This window comes from Phoenix dactylifera, unplaced genomic scaffold (genome assembly GCF_009389715.1).
Source record: "Phoenix dactylifera cultivar Barhee BC4 unplaced genomic scaffold, palm_55x_up_171113_PBpolish2nd_filt_p 000026F, whole genome shotgun sequence".
NCBI classification, from domain to species: Eukaryota; Viridiplantae; Streptophyta; class Magnoliopsida; order Arecales; family Arecaceae; genus Phoenix; species Phoenix dactylifera.
This window is the reverse complement of record NW_024067667.1, coordinates 1,769,619-1,792,114: the sequence shown is the minus strand read 5'-3', so window position 1 is coordinate 1,792,114 and position 22,496 is coordinate 1,769,619. Positions and strand designations below refer to the sequence as shown.

At 38.6% G+C, this 22,496-nt stretch overlaps 2 protein-coding genes across 2 annotated transcripts; both read left to right on the top strand.

The window, feature by feature from the left end:
• Positions 1-6,698: 6,698 nt before the first annotated feature.
• Positions 6,699-7,750, top strand: LOC120104574 (adenylate isopentenyltransferase 5, chloroplastic-like). The gene has a single exon (XM_039115913.1). The coding sequence runs from the start codon at positions 6,699-6,701 to the stop codon at positions 7,656-7,658; it is 960 nt and encodes a 319-aa protein (XP_038971841.1). The 3' UTR covers positions 7,659-7,750.
• Positions 7,751-10,984: 3,234 nt separating this feature from the next.
• LOC103696549 (zinc transporter SLC39A7-like) lies at positions 10,985-11,503 on the top strand. The gene has a single exon (XM_008778221.2). The coding sequence runs from the start codon at positions 10,985-10,987 to the stop codon at positions 11,501-11,503; it is 519 nt and encodes a 172-aa protein (XP_008776443.2).
• The last annotated feature ends 10,993 nt before the right edge of the window (positions 11,504-22,496 follow it).

Below are 22,496 nucleotides of genomic sequence, written 5' to 3'. Positions count from 1 at the left end.
GATATAAGTGTAGCTATAATTAAAGGTTGTTGAGTTGAATGTGATTTATTTCGAATCATATTTATGATTACGTATACGGATATTTAAAGGATATAGATTTTTAATGAATTTATGTTTGAAACAGAATTTATTATGTCTTTATATTGATTCATTATAATTTGCATTGATATTTTATTATATGAATTGTCTAGTTAAGATATTCATTACTTATGAGTGGTCTAGCTCATTATATGATTTCTTACTATTTTAACAAATTCAAAGAATTAGCCCGGTCCGAGATTTTTTAATATAGAGAGCGACTAAAAGAATTGTGGCACAAGTTATATTAGATTAGAGTTTATTAAATATTGATGTATTACCTTTGACTAATGTTAGAATTGTGAGACATTGTAAGTTGAGTTAGTTAATAAAATAAAGATTGCATATTATTATTTTAAATTATTTTACTGCATATTGATGATATCACGTTGAGATGCCTTACATGCTCGTGGAGAGAGCTCCCTATAAGTATGTAGCGGTTGCCACAACACCCGACCCACAATCTCGGGTTGGGCGCGTGACAATTGCATTCTTCTTCAAAGTAATCCTAAACTATTATACAAAAGGGCCCAAAATATAAGGAAAAAAAACAAAGAGCACCAAGAACTTCCCATCATAGTAAGGATCATATAATTTCCCCAAAGAAATAAAAAAAAACAATGCAAAGTCAAATCTTTTCTTTGATTCAACACGTGAGACCATGAGATAATTATCAACACGATAAAGGAGGAAAGAACACAATGAAAAGAAATGTTCAAAGAGCAAAATCAAATGGCAGACAATAATATTGATTCAAGGTGAGCAAGATACGGACATACACATGCTTCCCCAGTATAGGGCCTTGTCTCCAGTTCCCGGTCGAAGTCGCCCATGTAAGCATAATAATTGATAAATACAATTCTATAAACTATATATAGATTTTAGATTGATATTCCAAGTAGAGTATAATAATATGGTATAGCCTCTGATGATTCTACTAAATCATTGGTCATACGAGTGACCGACAGCATTAAGAATATGAATAATCTAAAAGATATAATTAGTATGTATTGCAAAAAGAATCAGCAGGTTTAGTTGACTTGCTACAGTCTGCTACCTACTTGCATCTATCTAGTTTCGATGCTTTTTTTTTGAATAAAAACTAAGCTGGATATGATAGTACCGGGCTTTCTTTCTCACTATTAAATTTGGGAGAATAATAAAAATATATCCTTGAATCCATCATTAAATACTCAATATCATCATAAGTTTTAATAAGTACAGTAATCTCAGAAGCTAAATACAACTTCAGATGAGCCTTTAGAAACCAGTTTGCAACAAAATATGATCCAAGGGGATCCTCATACTCGATATGGACTACTTTAATTACTACGAACAGAGTTGAACAGGATCTAAGAGCGACATCAGCCACTTTGGCCCATAGCATGGTGCCCAAATTCCATCATTTGGGGCCTAAAATATAAGTATATATCGGGTTGTATTTGGCATGCTTTGACCCCATTCTAAGGTATTATGTTGCTTACTGGGCTAGTATATTTCATTATCATATTTTTTCTATTTTTTTTATTTTTTTAAATCCAGATGCATAGACGCATGATCGCTTGAGACTTGAAGAGTGCCCTAGATTTTTTGATGATATTTCAATTATTGACATTTTTGTTAGATTAGTTAGAGTATTTCATTTGATTTATGTTACTAGTTAGCACTTGTTGACATATGTTACATTAGAACTTTGTAAGATTGCTTTGAATAAATTATTTATTAAATAAAATTTTAGAATTTATTATTGCTTTAATATGATTGTTAGTCTTGCATGCGTGTATGCCCGTCATATAGGTGTGCAGCATTTGTTTTGCTCCAAGTTTGGGGCATGAAGGAGTATTAGTTATAGAATATTATTGTCCAATATAATTATTTAAGAAGTTCAACTCAATATAGGGTACTGTGATGCTACTTTTAGCTTGAAGTTAATTATTTTGGTAGCAAGTTAAGATTCATTTATAAAAAGTTATTTAAGGTTTGGGCTAGAAAATATTTCATGATATTCATTGAAATATTCTTCGAGGATTGAAATCTGTATCTGGATCATGCATGAAACTCTTATAAAAAAAATATATATTTGGAATTAGACTCTAGAATTTTTTTTGGCTTTACCTAGAATTTGAAATTTTAGATCTTTTCAAATTACAATGCAGATGGGTATTTTGTTCGAAAGTTATTTTATAAATTCAAGAAAGCATGGTAGTTTGAATTATTTTGTAACTGGTCAATAATATTAGCTCTATGATTGGAAAATATTTTTTGATGATTTTTCTTATTAAGAAGAATTTTGTTGTCAAAAAAAAGAAAAGTATTTTTTATTTTGACTGATATGGATATCATTAAGAGAGAGAGAGAGTGTCAATGTTGCTACTTTGAAGGATCTGTGATTCGTTTCATTTGGTATTTGCATATATTTAGAAATAAATTTTGAAGATATTTTCAGTTATGGGTATTTTAGTTAGATTAGTTAGAGTGTTTAATTTGATTGATGTTATTAGTTAGCACATGTTGATATATGTTACATTGGAGCTTTGTAAAATTGCTTTGAATAAATTATTGATTAAATAAAATTTTAGAATTTATTATTGCTTTGATATGATATGTAGCCTTGCGTGCTTGTATGGTTCGCCATACAGATGTGCGGCATCTATTGCGCTTCAAGTTCAGGGCGTGACATAAGCACTTCTAGACCTCTCATTGAAGCTCTAGCTCTTAAAGATGTCCTTTGGTGGATAATACGACTATAGAGGGGCCTATCCAAATATGTCGGCAATAAAATTTGATCCATAAGATGCTCCGGGCTACGTGGGATAGTAGCTACTGAAAAATGATGCATCAGATGCACAATATCCATATCCGTATCCGAATAAGTTATAGGTTATCTGTGGTTGTAGATAATATAATGCAGTATACGACTCAAAACCTAATATGTTTATGGATACTACTCTACGTGCGAGGTCATCTGCAGCTGCATCATAACCTACGGAATGACCTCAAGGAGTCCATCTTCTATATGCAATCATATCCTCATGAGCTTTGCTATATCATGCACCGTCGTTTCTATCCTGTGTAGCATGTGTAATCTAGGCCTTACTGATAAATAGAAAACCACCTTGCAGCTGTGTCTCATAAATGGTAATCTCATGTCCTCAACACCCTCCCTAGCCAGTAAATCATGACCACCGAAATTGTCATCGCTGCTGCCCTAGTCTCTGAATCTGAGTGAACTGGCGTCTTCTCCACACTCTCCATAGGGGTTGTAAGTACCTTTTTTTTCTCTTTTTTGGTGTGCTGAGCAGCTGCCAGTCCCTCTTTTGGTCTTCGTAGATCTACATTGGAACTGGAAGCATGTGTGGAGAAAACGATACACTACACTATATATTTGTCCGCTGCTTTTGCTGGAATGATACTAAAGTGGAACCAGGATCTAATGGCTCACCATATATCCTTTATCTTATCCTTCTTTAGCATTGTATCAACGCTCTACTGCTTCGAATTCTTGCTGAAAAGGCATGTAGATCTAAATCATTTATGGGTGGCTCTTTGTGGAATCTTTTTGGTGGACCTCTTTCTTTTACCTAAAGTCGTGAACATAGATGCAATATGACTACTGCCTCTGCTGATGGCCTCCCTAACTAAGGAGGTCCTACTGAACTCTGGATCTGCCTTGCTGCTCGTAGAATCAAAACCCGATTGGTAGTATCAGGGTCCAAACGAGCCCTATGCCTGACCACCTCATCATCCTACTAATGATCATCCAGGCTCGCCTGCATTGTAGCCTGGATCTGTGCCTCCTTGTCATCTAGAGTGGATACCTTCTTTGACTCCTTGGAGTGATGAGAAGATGACTCTCTCATTCGGCGGTCCATCTCTGCCTTCTTTTTAAAAAATTTTTTCTTCGTTGCTTTGAAATTAGTGAACTATTTCTTTAAGGGCTGCCAAACCTCCTATGGGCATTTTCAATACATAGATACGTCAGAAAAACCACCAGCTAAGTACCGCTTCAACCTGATTATTTCTTCTCTCTTGAACTCTATGTCGCACTAGTTTTACTTTTAATGGTGTCGAATTGAGAGCATTTGCTCATGATCCAACCAATATCATGCTTTTAATTTTTTTTTCTTAATGGTTTCATTCATGCAGGTTTATTAAGTACATCAGTTTATCAATTATCTAAAAGTAGCAAAATTTTATTATGATGAAGATAATATTTTTTACTTCAAAATATATATATTTAATTTATCTAGTACATAAGATTATTTTTTAATATTTATTTATTTATTTATTTTAAAAAATTTTAAATTAAAAAAATATGTTTAAATAACATAAATTTAGAAAAATATATTTTTTTACTTTAAAAAATACCTCAAATATATATATTACATACTACTAATTTTTCCTAATTTTTAGTATTAATTATAAATTTTTTAATAATTTTTTAAATTAAAAAAAAATTAAATATAAATATTTTAAAAAATTAATCTGAGCTTAGATCTATGTAGAACCTTATAATGGATGCTACATATATTTTTCTAAGGTTGTAGAAATGTATCAAAAGCTACTTATTTCTTAATTTTTTTTAAATTTAGGCCTAGGCCACAATACATATAATAGCATCAAAATGGACACCAAATTTAGTTGAAGAGTATCTTACATGCCTCTAAATACACTTCTAATTTTATAATTTTATAATTTTTATTTTCTTATTTTCTAAATCCAAAAATATATTTTTAATTTTTTAAAGTTATATGTAAACAAAAAATTAAAAAATTTTACGTCACCATGTAGATCATTTGTAAATATACAATATATCATAAAATAAAGCCAAAATCAAAAATTTTGGCATGATTTTTCCTTATTTTGCAAATTTTTTAAAAAAAATTTGGCGTCAATAAAAAAAGCAAAAATAAAGTAGGAGAGAGGAAGCATACCTGATTTAGGGCTGGATCCTTCTTCAATCATGCCGAATCAGTATATTTTTTACTGTGAGAAAGGAGGGAGTTATTCGGATAGGTTGAGAAGGCTTGATAAACTTCTAGGGCCTTCCCAACCACTCTTTAAAACAAAAGAAAAAAAAGGTGAGGGGGCCGGTTTAGAATTCACCCTAGTTCCGCATGAGACCGGCCTGTTCAGACCAATTTTGACTGGTTCCAGCCAGTTTCTATCTGTTCGGAACTAGTTTCAGCTAGTTCGGGATTGGTTCCAGCCCGTTTAAGACCAGTTCTAGCCGGTTCAGAGTTGGGTTTGAAAAGAACATGCGAGCCAACCGGGTCCCCACCAGGTCGGCTTGGAACGGCCGAACCAAGTGGCTCGGAACGGCCGAACCGGGCGGCTCGACCTAGTTCGGTGAATCTTGGTTTCTGTAATAGATAATATCGCAAAACTTTTATTTAAAAACTATAATTATTTCTTGATTTTTGTAAAACAAGATATTTTGCAAAGCCGTAAATATTGGATAAGATTCAAACAGGATATTCTTTCCTATTTTGTCTGATTCATTGAACTCTTTCCAAACCTCATATGATAGGAATGGCTTTGAAGGGTAAATCTGTTTGATTGGTGACTATAAAAGTGAACTCTAGACTCGATGGTACCAAAGTTCCAAACTCAAGAACAATCTTAATTAGATTTTTTTAAAAAAAAAAATATTCTGAGGATTCTTCTCTTCTCCTCCTCCCATCTTCAAATTACAAGACCAAGTCGAGTAAAGAAGACTGTCATAGAAATAAACATTTTTAAGGTATTTTTCCTTGCTTTCTTACTACACTTTTTGATTTTTTTTTTTAGTTATAATAGTATTTTTAATAGTTTCAACCAATCTTTATCAAGATATTAGCAAGTTATAGTGGATACAAAAAGATGCATGCCTATGAGAAAAAGATTGTGATCCCATCTTTTTTTGTTTCTGCTCTATTTTTCTTTTATTTTGGTGGGGCACTTCTTTTGTTTCTTATTCTTTTTTCTTTAAATGAAAATTATTACCTTAAATTCAAAGAAACTAAGAGCCGGAGTGGCATCGCTTTTATTTTTTAACTTTTATTTTTAAAAATAAAATCATAGAAACCAAGGCAAAATTAATGTTTGATGTTAGTGTTTATCAAATTTTTTTATTATTATTCGAGAAAAAATGCTGCATTTAATGCATATTATATGCACGCAATGTTGATTTGTACAAAAAGTCTTGTGCCAACAATAAAGGAATCATGTATTACTAGCGCTACTTTTGTCGGCGTTGTTGTTTTTCTGTCATCTTTTTTCTTTTTTGATAGAGAAAAGAGGTGCAAAACCTCCTTAGAAACGTAGTTTACATGACATGATTATAGATAAGTCCCTAAATTCCCATTTGAAATCAGTAAACTAGAGATAATCTGCATACGAAACTGTTTGTATGGCTCGTGTTACCTCCATAAGTTTGTTTCACGTACACAATCTACACAGCTAGATAGGCCACCAAGGATCTGAAGGCTCTCTCATAAATCTCCAACACACGTACGCCATTCTTGTATCTTTTTGCTCATGGCATTCCTTCTATACCATCACGTACGGCAGGCTTGCTCTCCAAAGACTCCGGCAGCTTCAGCCCCCCTTCCAGCTTGCCTGCTTTCGGACCCTTCTCAATGGAGACAGCCAGCCTCCCTCGTCGCCAAGGCAAGGTCGTGTTTGTCCTGGGCCCGACCGGTTCCGGAAAATCCAAGTTGGCCATCACCCTCGCCACCCAATTTAACGGTGAAGTCGTCAACTCGGACAAGATGCAAGTGTATGATGGCCTTGACGTCATCAGCAACAAGGTGACGGAGGAGGAGTCCGCCGGCATTCCCCACCACCTGATCGGTGGCGTGCACCCGGACGCCGACTTCACCGCTTCCGATTTTTGCCGTGCGGCCATGCATGCCATCGACTCCATCCTCCGGCGTGGTCGCGTCCCCATCGTTGCCGGCGGCTCCAACTCGTACATCGAGGCATTGGTTGATGGCGAGGGCAGCGAGTTCCGATCCCGGTACGAGAGTTGCTTCGTGTGGATCGACGTCGATCTGCCCCTCCTGCACTTCTTCGTGTCGATACGAGTGGACAAGATGGTGGAGCAGGGGCTGGTGGAGGAGGCGAGGAGCGCGTTCCGCCAAGATGGCGACTACTCGAAGGGCATCCGAAGGTCGATCGGGGTGCCGGAGATGGACAGCTACTTCCGCATGGAGGCATCGATCGGTGAAGCGACGCGGGCAAGGATGCTGGAGGCCGCGGTCACTGAGATCAAGTTCAACACATGCACGCTGACCTGCAATCAGCTGAAGAAGATCCACCGCTTCTGCACCCTCCCTGGTTGGGATGTGCATCGCATCGACGCCACCGAGTTCTTCCTGAAGCGAGGCCAGGAAGGCGAGGCCGAGGCATGGGAGAAGGTGGTGGAGGGTCCTAGCAAGGAGATTGTGCAAAGATTTCTGAGCGGCGCCATCGAGGTTAAAGATGGGGTGAAACAGAGCAATGGTGCAAGTGGAGCAGTGCCCCGGAACCAGGCAAAGTATGTGAAGGGTGAGAGTAAGGCCGTTGCCAATGGAATAAAAACCAACGGTGTTGTTTGAACGGCCTGATAAAAGCCAACGGTTAGTGAGGTTTTAACCGTCATGGACTAGGTTTCTACCTCAGTATAATAATGCATCTTATGAAGATTGCTCCTTTCCATTTAAATCACAGTCATAAGTGACTGGATTTCTCTTTGTAGATGGCTCATTAAATCTATAATGAAGTTTTGAAGTGTCGAATGCAGGAGAAATGAGAGAAGTACAACTTTCGAAATGAAATAATTTATTAAATTCATTATATGGATGGTGAAAAAAGATTATTGCATCAGAAAAATATGCATACCGATAAATGTTGTTGCTTGCATGAATCTCACGGCGATCTTGGCGAACAAATTAATGAAGATTTAGCAAGCCTGTTGTGGTTTTTAAGAGATGTCGACTTTGTCAGCCATTTCTTTATTTCTTTTGGGTGCATGTGACCAGGGGCGGCCCAATGCGTTTGGGGCCTAAGGCGAACTCAGTAAGAGGGGCCTTTTTTTTAATTATGAAAATTTTTTAATAAGTGCAATGAAACCCAAAGACCTCAATCTGTGATCAAAAAAATTAAATCTTTGAAGAAACTCATCAGGAGTAAGCAACAAAAATTGCAAGCAAAAATTGCTTGTTGGAACTTGGAAGTGCCCAATATGGTGTGGCTACATCCAGCAACTATGACTCTTGTCCGCCTGTTGATAGACTTCATAGTGAAGAGGCTCGAAGTCATCATGATGCAGAAAAGGTTTAGCCAGCTAGGTGGCCTTCAACACGATAGGGAGGTGAGGGCATTGGTCAATTATTTCTCTGAGATGTAGAGACCTGTGCGAGACAAATTTGCCTGGCCCTAACTCTCTCAGATGACAACCATTCTAAACTTTGAAAGGATGTCTAAGAGTTTGGACTTCTGGGGAGAGAATGATTTAAAAAAAAAGAGCCAGCCTCAACTCAATCCAAAGCATGATCAAAAGCGTGAAGAACCCCAAAACTCTCCAGAAAAAATCAGACACAGAAAAAAAGATTCAATCTTTATCATATGAACGCCAAAAAGAAGAACAAAAAGATAACCCTGAATGTCAAAAACAAGGTATGAGAACTAAATGCTCTTACTGACCTCAAATGAAACTATTCTCTCCTTCAGAGGCCCCTGCCCTCAGGTATCTCATTCCTCCAAATCTAATATATTTGAGAGAAGACAGAGAAAGAAAGCATTAAAAAAATTAGATGAGTGATGAGTGATGACTGATGTCTCATGTCTCCCCAAAGCTAGTTAAAAAGTGAGGCCCCGTGGACGGTGGACTTCGGCAAACGAACCTTAAGTTCTTGCCTATTAGCCGGAGGACGGTGGTTGGTGGACGGTGGACCGCTCGCCGCTAACGAGGACGGCGAGGAGCGGAGCTGCGGAGGACAACAAGGAGCCGGGAACGGCGAGGAGCGGAGGCCGGAGGAGCCAAGGAGAGCTGGACTGCTGGAGTCTGGACTCTAGACTCTGGAGAGGAGGTCCAGTTGTCCAGACTCTAGTGTCCGGACTCCGGAACAGGGGCGGCTGGCGGGCGGCGGCGAGGAGGCGAGGAGCCGAGGAGAGTAGAGAGGAGGTCCGGACTCCGATCTCCGGACTCCGGAGCAGGGGCGGCCGGCGACCCAAGAACCGAAGAAGCGCCCGTCGATGGTCGAGTTATCAAGAAACTGGAGAAGAATTGGAGTTTGGTGGTGGGGGGAGAGTCGGAGAGGACTGAGTCACTGCCCAAAAGGTTCAGAAAACAAAAAAAACACTAGGAGAGAACTGAGAAGAGGAGGGGGAAGAGAACTCAGAGAAGAGAAAGTGGGGGAGGAAATGTCTGTTGGTTGTCTTTGTCGTAGGCTTGTAGCTCACGATCCACCTCAGTCACCGACTCACCTATAGGCTATAGCCATAGCCTGTCTCGCTGTTCGAGTGTCCGTCGACGGGAACCCACTGTAGCGGCGGCGTTGCAGGCGGATGTGAAAGCTATAGGCCTGTAGCTGTGCAGTAGTGCAAGCGCCAAAACGAGGCCTTCTTTCAATCGGGGGCCTTAGGCGACCGCCTCAGTCGCCTAAGGCTCGAGCCGGCACTGCATGTGACTTTTGTCGGTCATTAGATGCATGCATGACTGCTGAACAGGATTCAAGAGCAAGATCAGCCACTTTGGCTCATAGCGTCAAGTCCAAATTCCATCTTTTGGGGCCTAAAATGAGTTGGTCAAACAGAAAGTTTTCTTTTCGAATAAAATTTTAATCAGACGTAGCTCTCTATCTAAGAAGAATGAGGGAAAGCAATAGAAGTCAAAGTTGATACAGAAATTGGGATCTACCTTCTTGAGAATTTTAGCTTTTTCTAAAATATTTTTACTAGTGATATCTATTTTAAAAAAGAGAGTCATATTAGAATTAAAAACAGGAATAATCCAACCCAAATTTTACAAGAGCAGATCTTATTTTTATAAATAGAGATTATGTACCTCGATTTTTTTTATCATAAATAAAAGAAAAGAAGATTTAAGTTCTACTTTCACAATTTTTCTTATTTTTTCTATTTTTTTTAAGATTTAAATTGAGCAGAAGAGCCGATCCTAATCAATGATCTAACCAAAAGGAGACTTGTTTCCGTTTCCCATCTTAAATGCTCGCAGAAAGTGTGTGAACATTCACACGTTGCTTTTCCATGCAGCAACCCCCCCTCCCCCACCCCCCACCCCCCCCCCCCCCCGAAGGAAAAAAGAAAAGAAAGAAAAAACGACTAAGAACAGAGAGCTACACTTCATCTATCATCATAAAACATAACATCCAACCAGGTTATACACCCTGGTGTCAAAACAGAAGAAAGAGAAGCTTTACTAGATTACTACTTACGGAGCTACATATTCTTGGTATTATTTTCCCTTCAAAAGTCTTCTATATATATAAATATATATATTGCATCAATAGAAATGTGAATTAACTTGTCGTAAACTGTTCATTTTTATCAATCTATTTTCCATACCTATCCAATTCTTTCCAGCATCTTACTATTGCTGAATCCTTCTAAATATTTGGAAAGGAGAAAAGAAGTGTTCTCTTATGCTTACTAAACCCTCACCAACCACTACAAAGCAGAGATAAAATAGTAGTTCATCTGTTAAAGCATGCTCTCCTCTTCATGCCTTAAGCATGAGGCATTTCAACCTAACATATGCAATTCATAATCTCCGTCTTATCTCTCCTCTTCTTTCTGGCACAAAGAGTATGAAATATCCAAACAACTCCTACCCGTCCCTTTGCCTCCATAAATACTAAAGAAGATAAATCCAATGGCACCTCAAGAACCGTATCCTTCCTTCTCCTAGAGAACCTAAGAGATGGCAAGAGCAGCACTGCATTTGCTCCCACTTTCTAGCCTCCTGGTTCTATTGTTCATGCCTAACCCATCGCTTGCAAAGTTGGGGCCCCCATGCCTCTCTCAATTTGCACTAGCTAATCGAGCTTGCATTGCTTTGCCAGTGGTGGAGGGCTCGGGGGGTCCGAACCATGTGAAACTGCGTGAGGAAGATGATCATCATGGGCACGAGCACGGCCATGGGAATGAGCACAAGCATGGGCATGAGCACGAGCACGAGCATGGCCATGGCCTTGGGGATGAGAACGAGCATGGGCATGGGCATGGGCATGAACACAGGCATGGGCATGGACATGGGCATGGACATGGAGAAGAGCCGCAAGTAAACAAGAATTGTTGTCGGTGGCTGGCTGAGGTGGACGAAGCATGTGTGTGTGAAGCTTTGCTCCGCATGCCTCCATTCCTCGTCAAAGCCAAGCACACTTATATCATAAAGGTCGGTAAGACTTGTAAACATGAGTACAACTGTGGAGGGATTTAGTGGCCAGTTAGTGGTTATATATAGAATTATGGAACTTCAACTAAAATGGTGCTGTCCAGAAGAGTTATTACACTCCAGTTGAAGGGATTATTGTTGTTACGTACTGAATGTTTGCTTTCTTCTACTAAAAAAGAAAATCCTGAATTATCATGCAAGGAGGTTGGAATGACATAATCATCTCTTCCCTAATCTTTTTCTGAAAAAAAAAAATAACAGAACTTTTACATCTTGGTCCTTTTTTTTTCCAGAGCAATGCAAAAGATGTCCGCTTTTCTCAATAAACAAATAGGTTCTTGTTTTAGAACAAACCAGACCCAACTATCCATGTTCTAACTCCATTGGGCTCTCTCTACCAAATGACAGCTAGCTATGGCCTTACTCTATTCTCTAGAAATAAATACGGTTCATGTCCCTCTCTTATCTTCGCTAAATTCTCTTCTCCATCAAATTATAAACATTCTTCCAATTTATTGCATGCATTCTTTTGCATTCAATTCCACTCTTTTGAAAAATAGAAAGAGAACAAGTGCACGAGCTAAAAAATTGAAATTATTTATCGTGTTACTTAAATATGAGAATAAAGTGTAGCTAGATGGGAGATCATAGCATACAATAGTCCTATCCAAATTTGATAATTGACAGTAATTAAAACCTCCTAAGTTCTTGAAAGTGCTAGCTTACCAAGCTGGTAAAATCTTTGGCAATTAATACCAAATGTGCCTCATCATTAAGGTTTGAGAAGTTAAGGATATTTATGGAGGGTTACCCTTATTTTATAGCTTATTTCCTATGAGCCCTTGCTATCTAACTAAAAAAATAAAAGAAAAAACCTCCCAAGTTCTCATGAAATTTCCCCTTGCACTTCTCCAAAGCTTTGCATGTAATCCGATGTAATCAAAAGGGTTGGTAGGTTAGGGTTGATTTGGTTGGCTAAGATTGGGATTGGGTTGGATCAGGTATAGTCGGATATGATTATGCACGCTTGGATGTAATCATGTTTGATCAAGTTATTTGGATTGAGTTGGAGCATATGGGGTTTGACTAGGTTGGGCTAACTTGGGACTAAATTGGGCTATATGAGCTAGAACAAGGGTAAGGGGTTTCGATTTGAAAAAAATTAGGGTATATTTCCATTGTGCAAGGAAGTTATTCCTTCTATTACTAGGAGTGAAATACTAGATATACAGCCACCCTCCATATATATGCATGTTGAAGTACTACATACACTACAAGAAAAAGGAGCTTTGGCGACGCTTTTTGAGGCTTTTACCGACGCTTATAAGCGTCGGTAATTTTCTTCCCGACGCTTTTCAAAGCGTCACCAAAGCGTCGGCTATGTCGGAGTGGAAAAAAAATTTCTGACGCATTTGGAAAGCGTCGCTAAAGTTATTTTTAGCGACGCTTTTAAGCGTCGCTAAAGTTATTTGTAGCGACGCTTTTAAGCGTCGCTAAAATTTCTTCAAGTAGCGACGCTTTAAAGCGTCGTCATAATTTTTTTTACAGAAAAAAAAATTATGACGATCAGTGCCCCACCAGGCCACCATCCATCCTCCTCCCGATGCCATTAGTCGTCGTGCTAGTGCTTCTGGTCACCCCCCGCTACGCCGACGCCCAACAATTAGCGTCCACCGACGACGGCTCGTTTGGCACCCACAACACCAACATCAACTCTTCTCTGGCGATCGTCATCGTCGTCTTCATCTGTGCCTTCTTCCTCGTGGGCATCTTCGCCGTCTTGCTCAACACCTGCGACGACGACATCTCCGCCGTCTCCGCCGCCGTGGATGGAGGCGCCGTCGGAAGAGCAGCAGGACGGGGGCTCGACCCGGAGGTGCTGGAGTCGTTCTCGACCATGGAGTACGCGGCGGTGAAGAAGATCAAGGGCGGGAAGGTCGGCGCGCTCGAGTGCGCGGAGTGCTCGAGGGCCGTCGCCTCCTCTGCTGCGCCCGATCCGCCGCGGCCATTCTTCCTTTCGCTCCTTCATCACCGAAATCTGTAAGAAGAAGGGAAGAAACCACTCACAACGTCGAGAAGATCCACAGCAGCTTGGAGGGACCGCACTCCGCTTAGACATCCCTATTCAGGAAGAAGGAAAAAAAATTATTTCCGCATGAAAGGAGAAAAGGGAAATAAAAGAGAGGAAAAATTGAAGATGAGCTACCACAACTATGTGATCATCCTTGTCGCAAACCAACGAGACCTGCTCCACGAACTTGGGATTTTTCTCCTTTCCTGATCCACGTTACCACAATTTCAATGACATGAAAGAAATCGATTCCAGGGAAAAGAAATTAGCAGAGGCTTACCTTGTGGGGTGAAGAAGAGATAGGGGACGTTTATGGCGAAGGGAGAAGAGAGGAAAGCGCACCTGACGTCCTTGATTGTGCGGCACCAAAGCAGAGGAAAAAAGAATTGCGAGGAAGGAAGCCAAACCTCTAATTTGGAGCTCGAGGGATGGCAACCGGAGAAGAGGGATCGGGGGCCTGGGTGGCCGCTCTCTCTCTCTCTCTCTCGCTTCTTGGAAGGAACCTAATCAAGAATCGGGAGGGGGTTTGAGGGATCGGGAGAGGGGAGGGGATTTGTAGAGAGGAGGGGGGAGGGGGCGAGCGGCGGAGAGAGAAGGGGAGGGGATCGGGAGGAATTTGCAGGGAGGAGGGGGGGGGGGGGGGGGGGGGGGGGGGATAATGGCCTCCGACGACGCTTTCTAAAGCGTCGTTGGGAGGAAAAAATTAAAAAAAAAGGATTTTTTTGCTTCCGCCGACACTTAAAAGCGTCGGCAAAAGCCACGGGATGCGATAAGCGTCGGCGGAAGCCAGACTCCCTGGGATAAAAAATTAAAAAAAGGATTTTTACTTTCGCCGACGCTTTTAAGCGTCGGCTTAAGCCACGGGGTTCGACAACGCTTATAAGCGTCGGCGGAAGCCAGACTTCCAAAAAAATTACCGACGCTTCTACTTAGCGTCGGCAGACAAAAGTCGGGAAAGATGGTTTTTTTTGTAGTGATATATAACAACCCTCCATTGTCTGTACCAAAGTTGAAATACTAGATATACATCCACCCTCCATCAAAAGAAGAGACTGACGCGGTAGTACCTGCAATGAGAGTTCTTTAACTCATCTAGAGGTAGTTTGTGGATCCACTAAAAATTTATTAAGATGCGGAGGTCCTAGATGCAGAGATCAAAGACTCTACATCTTAGAACTTCGAATAGAATACAACCTTGCAAGCATATCATCTCCTACCAACAAACAAAGGCTCTTAGTAGATGAAATGCCTGTGAGAGGAAGCATAGATGGCTATGATGCTCTTAGAAAGTTAAATTGGTGAATGCACTTAGCAAAGAAGCATACTATAAATGCCCTAAGAAAGGTAGGATTAGATGAATATTATAGTCAGTTGAACATCCATATCTAAGCATAAGTGATTATCATTCTCATTTAGTAAAAAAAATTACTTTATTATTTCTATAATTTTGATAGACACACTTTTAGGTTTGGATGGTGTGTTCTCTTATTTCTATCTTAAATGTAAGAGAAACAATTAACCAAGATATATTTATTGAAGGTGAGAGTATAAATTTTTTGGGGATTAGAAAGGAGTATATTTTTTCTCTTGAAATATACCTGTGGTGCTAGATATGTATTTGACTCGGATGGGCTTCTAAGAAATAATTCTTGGGGAAGTGCGCATGTTTTTATGGTCACTAGTTGAGTTCTCACCAGATATCCCTCTCACAGGTAGCTTGATAACCTTGGTCCTTAATTCTTGTCTTTAACTCTTTTTCCTTTTCAATTATATTTCTTGTGAATAATAGTCATATGGCAAATACACTTGAACATTGCAATTCAAACAATTGATGTCCATAGAGTCTACCGTAATAGTTTAAAATTAGAGTTTGAGTGACACTATAGTACAATATTAAAAGATTAGTCAAATGTTTCAAGAAAATGTCGCTACATTCCTATTTTGCAAAACTGAGTTAGATTATTTTTTTCTCAAACTAGTCTTTTATCGGACAATTTTATCTATGCCCTCATGGCTATTAGGAGGACATTCTCGTATATGCATTGACTTATATTACTTGTGTATTCACCGTTAGTACACTACAAAAGAAAGGATATCTTCCGGCGCTTTTCTTGGTCTTTACCGATGCTTTTAAGCGTCGGTAGATTTCCAGCCCACGCCCCCCAAAGCGTGGGTAAGACGTCGGGCAGGTGGGCGTGGGCTCGGTTTAGGGCAATCGGGGTCGGTCGCTGGGTTAGGGTGGTGTGCTCGCCTTCGACGACGCTTATATGCGTCGTCTAATATCGACGCTTATAAGCGTCGTATTATCCCGACGCATTTAACCGTTGTTGTAGGTCTGGAAGAACAATGACGCATAATAGCGTCGCCCTATAACCAGTTCCCACGCTACCGAGCGTCATTTGGAATTGAGGACTTTGACGACGCTTTTAAGCATCGTGGATTCCTTTAATTTGCCAACGCTTCTAATAAGTGTCGGGAAAAGTTCTATAGGCGGCCAAATTTGCCGACGCTTTTCCATAGCGTCGGCAATCAAGAGTCGGCTTTTACCCTTTTTCCCGTAGTGGTACTTGTGCATTGACTAAAATAGTTTGTACTAAATTTACACACTCATTTGAGGTTGACAATTGGAATATAACAATCTGTTTTGTTAAATAATAAGAAAAAATAGTTTTCTATAGAAAATTAATTAGATGGTATTTTTTTCTACAAAATCCCTCGCTCCTATTATTGAATACCCAAGCCCTTCAAATCCATGTATCATGCTCTGCTAAAGCCTAGTTTGGTTTTCACTAACTGCACTCCAAACTTAGTTCAGCCTAGAAAGAGATTATTTTAGGTGTCTACTAGGTTCGAGGTAAAGTGAGTTTCTGAGATGAACTAATTTAGGAAGAAATGAACAATTCAAAGTGGACTCCCTTTCAACCCATTTATACAAAACCAAATGGACCTTAAAATAAATCTTACCTATTAACATTGACAAAAAGAGAAAGGTATATTTCACCTACCGAATTAAGGAGGCCCAGACTGTGTTACCAAGAACAAGAATGTGGTCATGCATGCTGATAATCACAGCCGCACATTTCTATAGTGGTGCACCGTGATGAGTGCTTGATGAATGGGGCTTATAGGAACGAGCGGTTGTGATTGGCGGGAGATGGAGGACTTGGGACCTGTTTGGGAGAGCTGTTGGAAGTAGAGCTGTTATAAAAAGTGCTGTTTGTGTTTGGTAAACAAACTGAGAAAGTACTTTTGTATGACAAAATTACCATAAAGGACATTGCATAGTATTATACAACAGAACATAATAAAACATAACATATATTAGTATATAAATATACGATATAGTATAATATTATTGTAATATAAAATAATATTATTATAATATAGCATAATAGTAATATAATTATTAGAGTAAATTAATATTTGGTAATATAACATAATATTAAATTATTTAACATAACATATTAATGTATTATGATATAATGTAATATATATTATATTTATAGTATAATACAATAATAAAGGTATAAAATATTATAATTATTAGTATAAATTAATTTTTCATAATCTAACATAATATTAAATTATTTAAAATAACATATTAATATATTATAATGTAATGTAATATAATATAATATTTATAGTATAATATAATAATAAAGATATAAAATATTATAATTATTAGTGTAAATAATTAATAATGTTGAAATATATTTATTTATTATCTTATTTATTCATTTATTCATTCATTCATTCATTTATATAAATATTTATTTATTTATTTTTTATTTTTTTCCTTTTTTAAATTTTCTTTTCTTCTCTTTTTTTTTTCTTTTTCTTCTTTTTTTCCTTTTCTTTTTCTTTTCTTTTTTTCTTCTCTTCTTCTCCTTCCTTCCTCTCCCCCGTTCTTCTTTCTTCTCCTCCCGCGTGGCCGGCGGCACCAGAAGGCGGCCGGCCGCCGCGGCCGCAGGAGGGGGCCAGGTTGGGGCCGGCGGCGGCCGCGGGAGGGGGCCAGGCCACGGCCGGCGGCGCCCGCGGCAGTCTCGGCAACCGCGGCTGGCCCTGAGGGAAGTGCCCTCCTCCCGTGAGGTCGTCAGCGTCGGGCGGGCTGTGGCGGATGCGGGAGGGGGGCGGGTCGTGACCGCCGGCGGCCGCAGGAACCCCCTTCTTCTTCCTATTCTTCGGCCCCTCCCACCGTGGGACCTCCTTCTTCGGCCTCTTCTTCTTCCTGTTCTTCGGCATTGCCCCTTTCCGTGACGGGTCGTCGCCGGTGGCGGCCGCGGGAAGGGCAAGACGACCTGTCTTCCTCTTCTTCGGCACCTCCCCACCATGGGGGCAGGGGAGAGGGAGGGGGTGCGACGGCGGGGCAGAAGGAGAGGGTGCGGCGGCGGAGGAGAGGGAGTGGGGTTGGGTGGAAGAGGAAGAGACAGTGAGAGAGAGGTTTTTGGGAGGAATTTTTTTTTTAATGGAGGTATTTTGGTCAAAAATACAGCTTTTCGAAAAAGCTGAAAATAGCATTTTTGAAAAGCTCCAAATTGGAGCTTCGCTCCAAAAGCTGTTTCAGCTTCCCGCAAAAGCTGAAATAGCTTTTCGAAAAATTTACCAAACACTCTTTTTTTAGCTAAAAGTACTTTTGGAGGGCTAGAAAGTGCTTTTTGGTCCTCCAAAAGCTCCCCCAAATAGGGCCTTGGTCTTAAAGTTAGCCAAAAGGGCCGGTCACAGCGGCAATATCCTAGCGGTGGAAACATCTTCGAGAAAACCTACACGGTGGGGCAGCTAGAACAAAGGAGCTCTGGGGTTAGCAAAGAGGATTCAGAGAAGCGGGAAGGTGGCTCTTCATCATGAATGTTTTAATTTGGAATTGCCAAGTGGCAGCCAAGTCCATGTTCTGGGCTTTTAGTTCGGATACGAGCATCAACTACCAATTTAATTGATTGTGCTCTGCCCGAAGATTTTATATTACTCCTTATTTTTGAAATTGAAATCTATAATTTAAAAATTAAACTTGTTCTTTAACCTTTTTTATTTATTTGAAAGGCCGTAGCATCTTCCTCGGATTCGTTCTGCTCTCTTCCTGTTCGACCCCAAACCCTAACGACCTCGACCACATTTCTTTCTAATCTAGTACTATATCAACAAAAGACTTCATATATTGACCATCATGCACTTCAATGTCATAGATTGGTTTTGAAAGGGATAATTTTTCTATAATTTCTTCTAAAATAACTAACGATGAAATTTGAACTATTTTCATATCTACAATTGTATTAATAAAAACAATAAATATTTAGTAAAAAATACAAAGGAATAAATGTTTTTTAATGAATCAAAATTTAAGATACAAAACAAAGGAATTAGTGCTTTTTTATGACCATCTCTAAATTGCTTCTTCTTTATGGTAAATAGTTTTTAAGAGGATATCTTTAGGGAAGAACTAGGCTACTGCATGTGCAGATACAATTCAAAGATCTTACCTGCATACAAAAGATAAAAGTCAGCTTTATTCTTTTTGAAAATAATTCATGAAAAATCCCAAATTTATAGCATAAGTGAAGAGCTAAGTAAACTATTTTTTTAAAATAAGAAAATAAATTAAAGCAATGGAAATAAAGAAAGGATGAGAAAGAAAGAATTTACAGTCCAAAACATTGGGGCATAGGCAAGTTTTTTTTTTGGTTTTTTGTAAAAAAAAAAAAAATCTGAGCAGCTTCTTTTTAAAAATTATAATGCCAGCATAGAATTTCTATGCGGATGCCCGCACGAAATTATGGGAATGCACTGTTGTGCTTCATTTTAAAAAAAGGCAAAAAAAAAAAAGGTTCTCGTTCTTTAACAACCCAGAAATTTTAGATTGGGGGAAGCATTTTTCTTAAAAAAGGAACCGTAGCATTCTGTGCCACGTGTCCCTAACACGGAGGCATAGGAAATTAACTCGTCCGCAATGAATGCAGACACCAAGCTTGAATGCCGCATGTACAATAAGATGACACATTCCATCTTTTTAATTTCTTTTTCCTCTGAAAAAAAATTGAAGAGAGAGAGGTGGGATCTATGTTCTAGACTTGGAAAGCAAAGAGCACAAGCGGAGCATCATCCGCCAACCTGGATTATCATTAGGAATTAATCAAACCTAAGTCTTTAAAAAAAAAAAAATCAATTTGGATTTCAGCTTCGGCCTTAAATATTTTAAACTTATCTAAGATTTTATCTTTAGATTTAATCAGATACGTGTAACAGTAATGAATATTACAAAGTAATAATTGCCTTCTTGAGTTAGTAGTTTGGTAAAACCATACATATCACTATGAATAAGATCAAGAAGTTTTGAACTTTTTTGAACTAATCTGAGGGGTTTAAATGTACTTTTGGCTTGAGCACAGATTTCATACTTGATTTTTTATATATATATAGATTTTAGAAATCAGGTTTAAGTTAGTCATGTAATTGATTCGATCAAAGTTCATGTGACCAAACCTACCATGCCAAATGTTAGAAGATTTCAGAATGAGAATAATTGAAGAATATTTATTAGAATTTTTGAGAATTATATTTAATTTGAATAGGCCTTCCGATGCAAAGCATTTTTCCAACAAACTCATTCTTATGAGCGATTACAAGCTTATGTGATTCTAATACTATTTATATAGCCTTTAAATACAAGAAAAGATTCATTAATCAGGTTACTTTTAACAATGGGGACATATAGCACTTCATAAAGGATTGGGATTTCCAGTAAAGTCATTTTGAAGTCTATTTGACCTCTTCTTAATACTTGTGCTGCGGAATTATTTTCAAGCATTACACCTCCTCTACTCTACTTGATTCCTGATGGAAGGTCCAACGATCTTCGACCATTTTCGCTTGAAGTTTAGATGCTCCTTAATTTACGAGAATCAAATGAAGCAAGAGAATCAGCTAAGGATTGAACATTATAACTTTAAAAAAGTTTACAATCAGTCAGCTCAGCCTTTCTAAAAAGATTTTGAAATTTATGGATCTGGACACTAATAAGTTAGAATTCCACCATAGCATACTTATAGAACTTGGATAGGGTGAACCAATTGAGACTAACATCATCCATTCCATGCTTTGTGTCAAGGGCATCCCAAAGTTGCTTAGCCAATGTGGTAGAAAGATACACATCATACAAGAAATGAGAATGGGCACTAAAAATGCTATGTTGATAGTGGGAATCAATCTCTTCAAGGGTTTTGAACTGAAAACTAAAGTTGCAAATGGGTTGAATCGACCCAACATGACCCGACCCACGTAGATCCAATCCGACCCGAATTTTAGGACTCGCGGGTTCGAGTCGGGCCCTAAAATTGGATCCGAATTATTTTCTGGATCGAATCTAGATTTACTGGACGGATCCGATCTGACCCGACTCGAATGGACCCGCGTGGAAGGATAGCAACAAGCATAGGTTCACAGAATCCAAAGGAACCTCGGCCCGTCAGGATTCTCTCCTGATCTATTACACTGTTGATACCTCTGGTGTCTCGGTAGCTGGCTTTTTTTTTTTTCCTCCTGTTTTTTGGTTTTCGTTTCTTTTAACTTTTGAAGGGAGAAAGTGAGGGAACACTGAACTGAATATGGGTCATGTGCCAGTTTTCTGCGTTGGAATTGGATTTTGGAAGAAGGTCTGGGATTTTTTTTGTCCTCGTGAGAGGGGAGCTGGGAGACACCAAGTTCCATCCAATCAGTCATATAGATAAAAAATAGTGCGATATGAAATTTGGCTTGTAGACCGACTGAAGGTCAATTGCAAGTCTTTCAAGTCATGGGTCATCTAGCACCTCATAATTATGAAATGACCAAATTAGATTTACCCAAATTCTTTTCCAAAAAGCAAAAAAAAAAAAAAAGGGAATTCGATTTGGACCCGAATCCGACCCGACCCGATCCGATCTTTAACCGAATCGGATATACATCTAAAATTAAGACCCAAACAAAAAACTAAGTTGGATTGGGTCACTCAGGATCCGACCCGATCCATTTGCACCTCTAGTCACTTCCAAGCCATTATTCCAATTGATCCATCTATCTAGTTTTCAGTGAAAACTAGAGGATCCGACTTTTTGAGGATGAGAAGAAGAGAAAGATTGAGAAGTTGATCTAAAAAATGATTTGGGATCACAAAACTTTATGGCAGCAGTCAAGCCTAATATAGTGAGTCAATATTTTACCTGGCTTTGCCGTATTCTAAAGAAAGAGCTATTAAATTTTTTGGATCTGATGTCTCTATGATCATCAAAACAAGCCATATTATGAAGTTTTTGGTTTATTGATTGCTTCTACAAGAACAAGTTTTAGGGAGGTTTAATCTTACATGTTTCAGTAATTAATTAATGGCTTCCAATAATATAATACTAGGTTTTGTAATAAATGCACTAAAATAAAGAACAATAATAACAAAGAAATTAAATAATTTGCACTGGGAAATGTGATAAATAAAATAAATTTAAATTTATGGATGGTTATCAAGCAGAAAGAAAGAATTATTTAGTGTTAGTTTGCTATTTTAGAAAGTTTTGGCATGGGTTTTAAAGCAACAGAAAAGGATTTTTTTAATAGTTTTTCCATGGATTTTAAAGCTGCAAATATAATTCTGTTTTGCACATTTTTAAAAGCAATATAATTTTTAGAGACTGATTTTTGTAAAGAATTCGATCTTTTTACAATAGAGATAAATCTTTCTAATGTCATGCAATCAAAGCAAATGTAATAAGCTACTTAAATAAGCAACTAGTAGCAATTTTTAGGTTGATTACAGATCATGATCTTAGCTTGTTGGCGGTGTGGCACGTAAAAATTGCTATATTATAAAAAAAATAATTTTTATTTAATTTAAAAGTTAGAAAATTTTAAAAATCAAATTGATAGAAAGCTCGTCTGGAGTGAGATATATGAAGAACATTGACCTAAAAATCTCTCGTGTGTGTTTGTGGCGATTACATCCTTAAG

Excerpts from the sequence above, each read along its gene's own strand:
- LOC103696549 (XM_008778221.2), top strand. The coding sequence starts at position 10,985 with ATGGCAAGAGCAGCACTGCATTTGCTCCCACTTTCTAGCCTCCTGGTT.
- LOC120104574 (XM_039115913.1), top strand. The coding sequence starts at position 6,699 with ATGGAGACAGCCAGCCTCCCTCGTCGCCAAGGCAAGGTCGTGTTTGTC.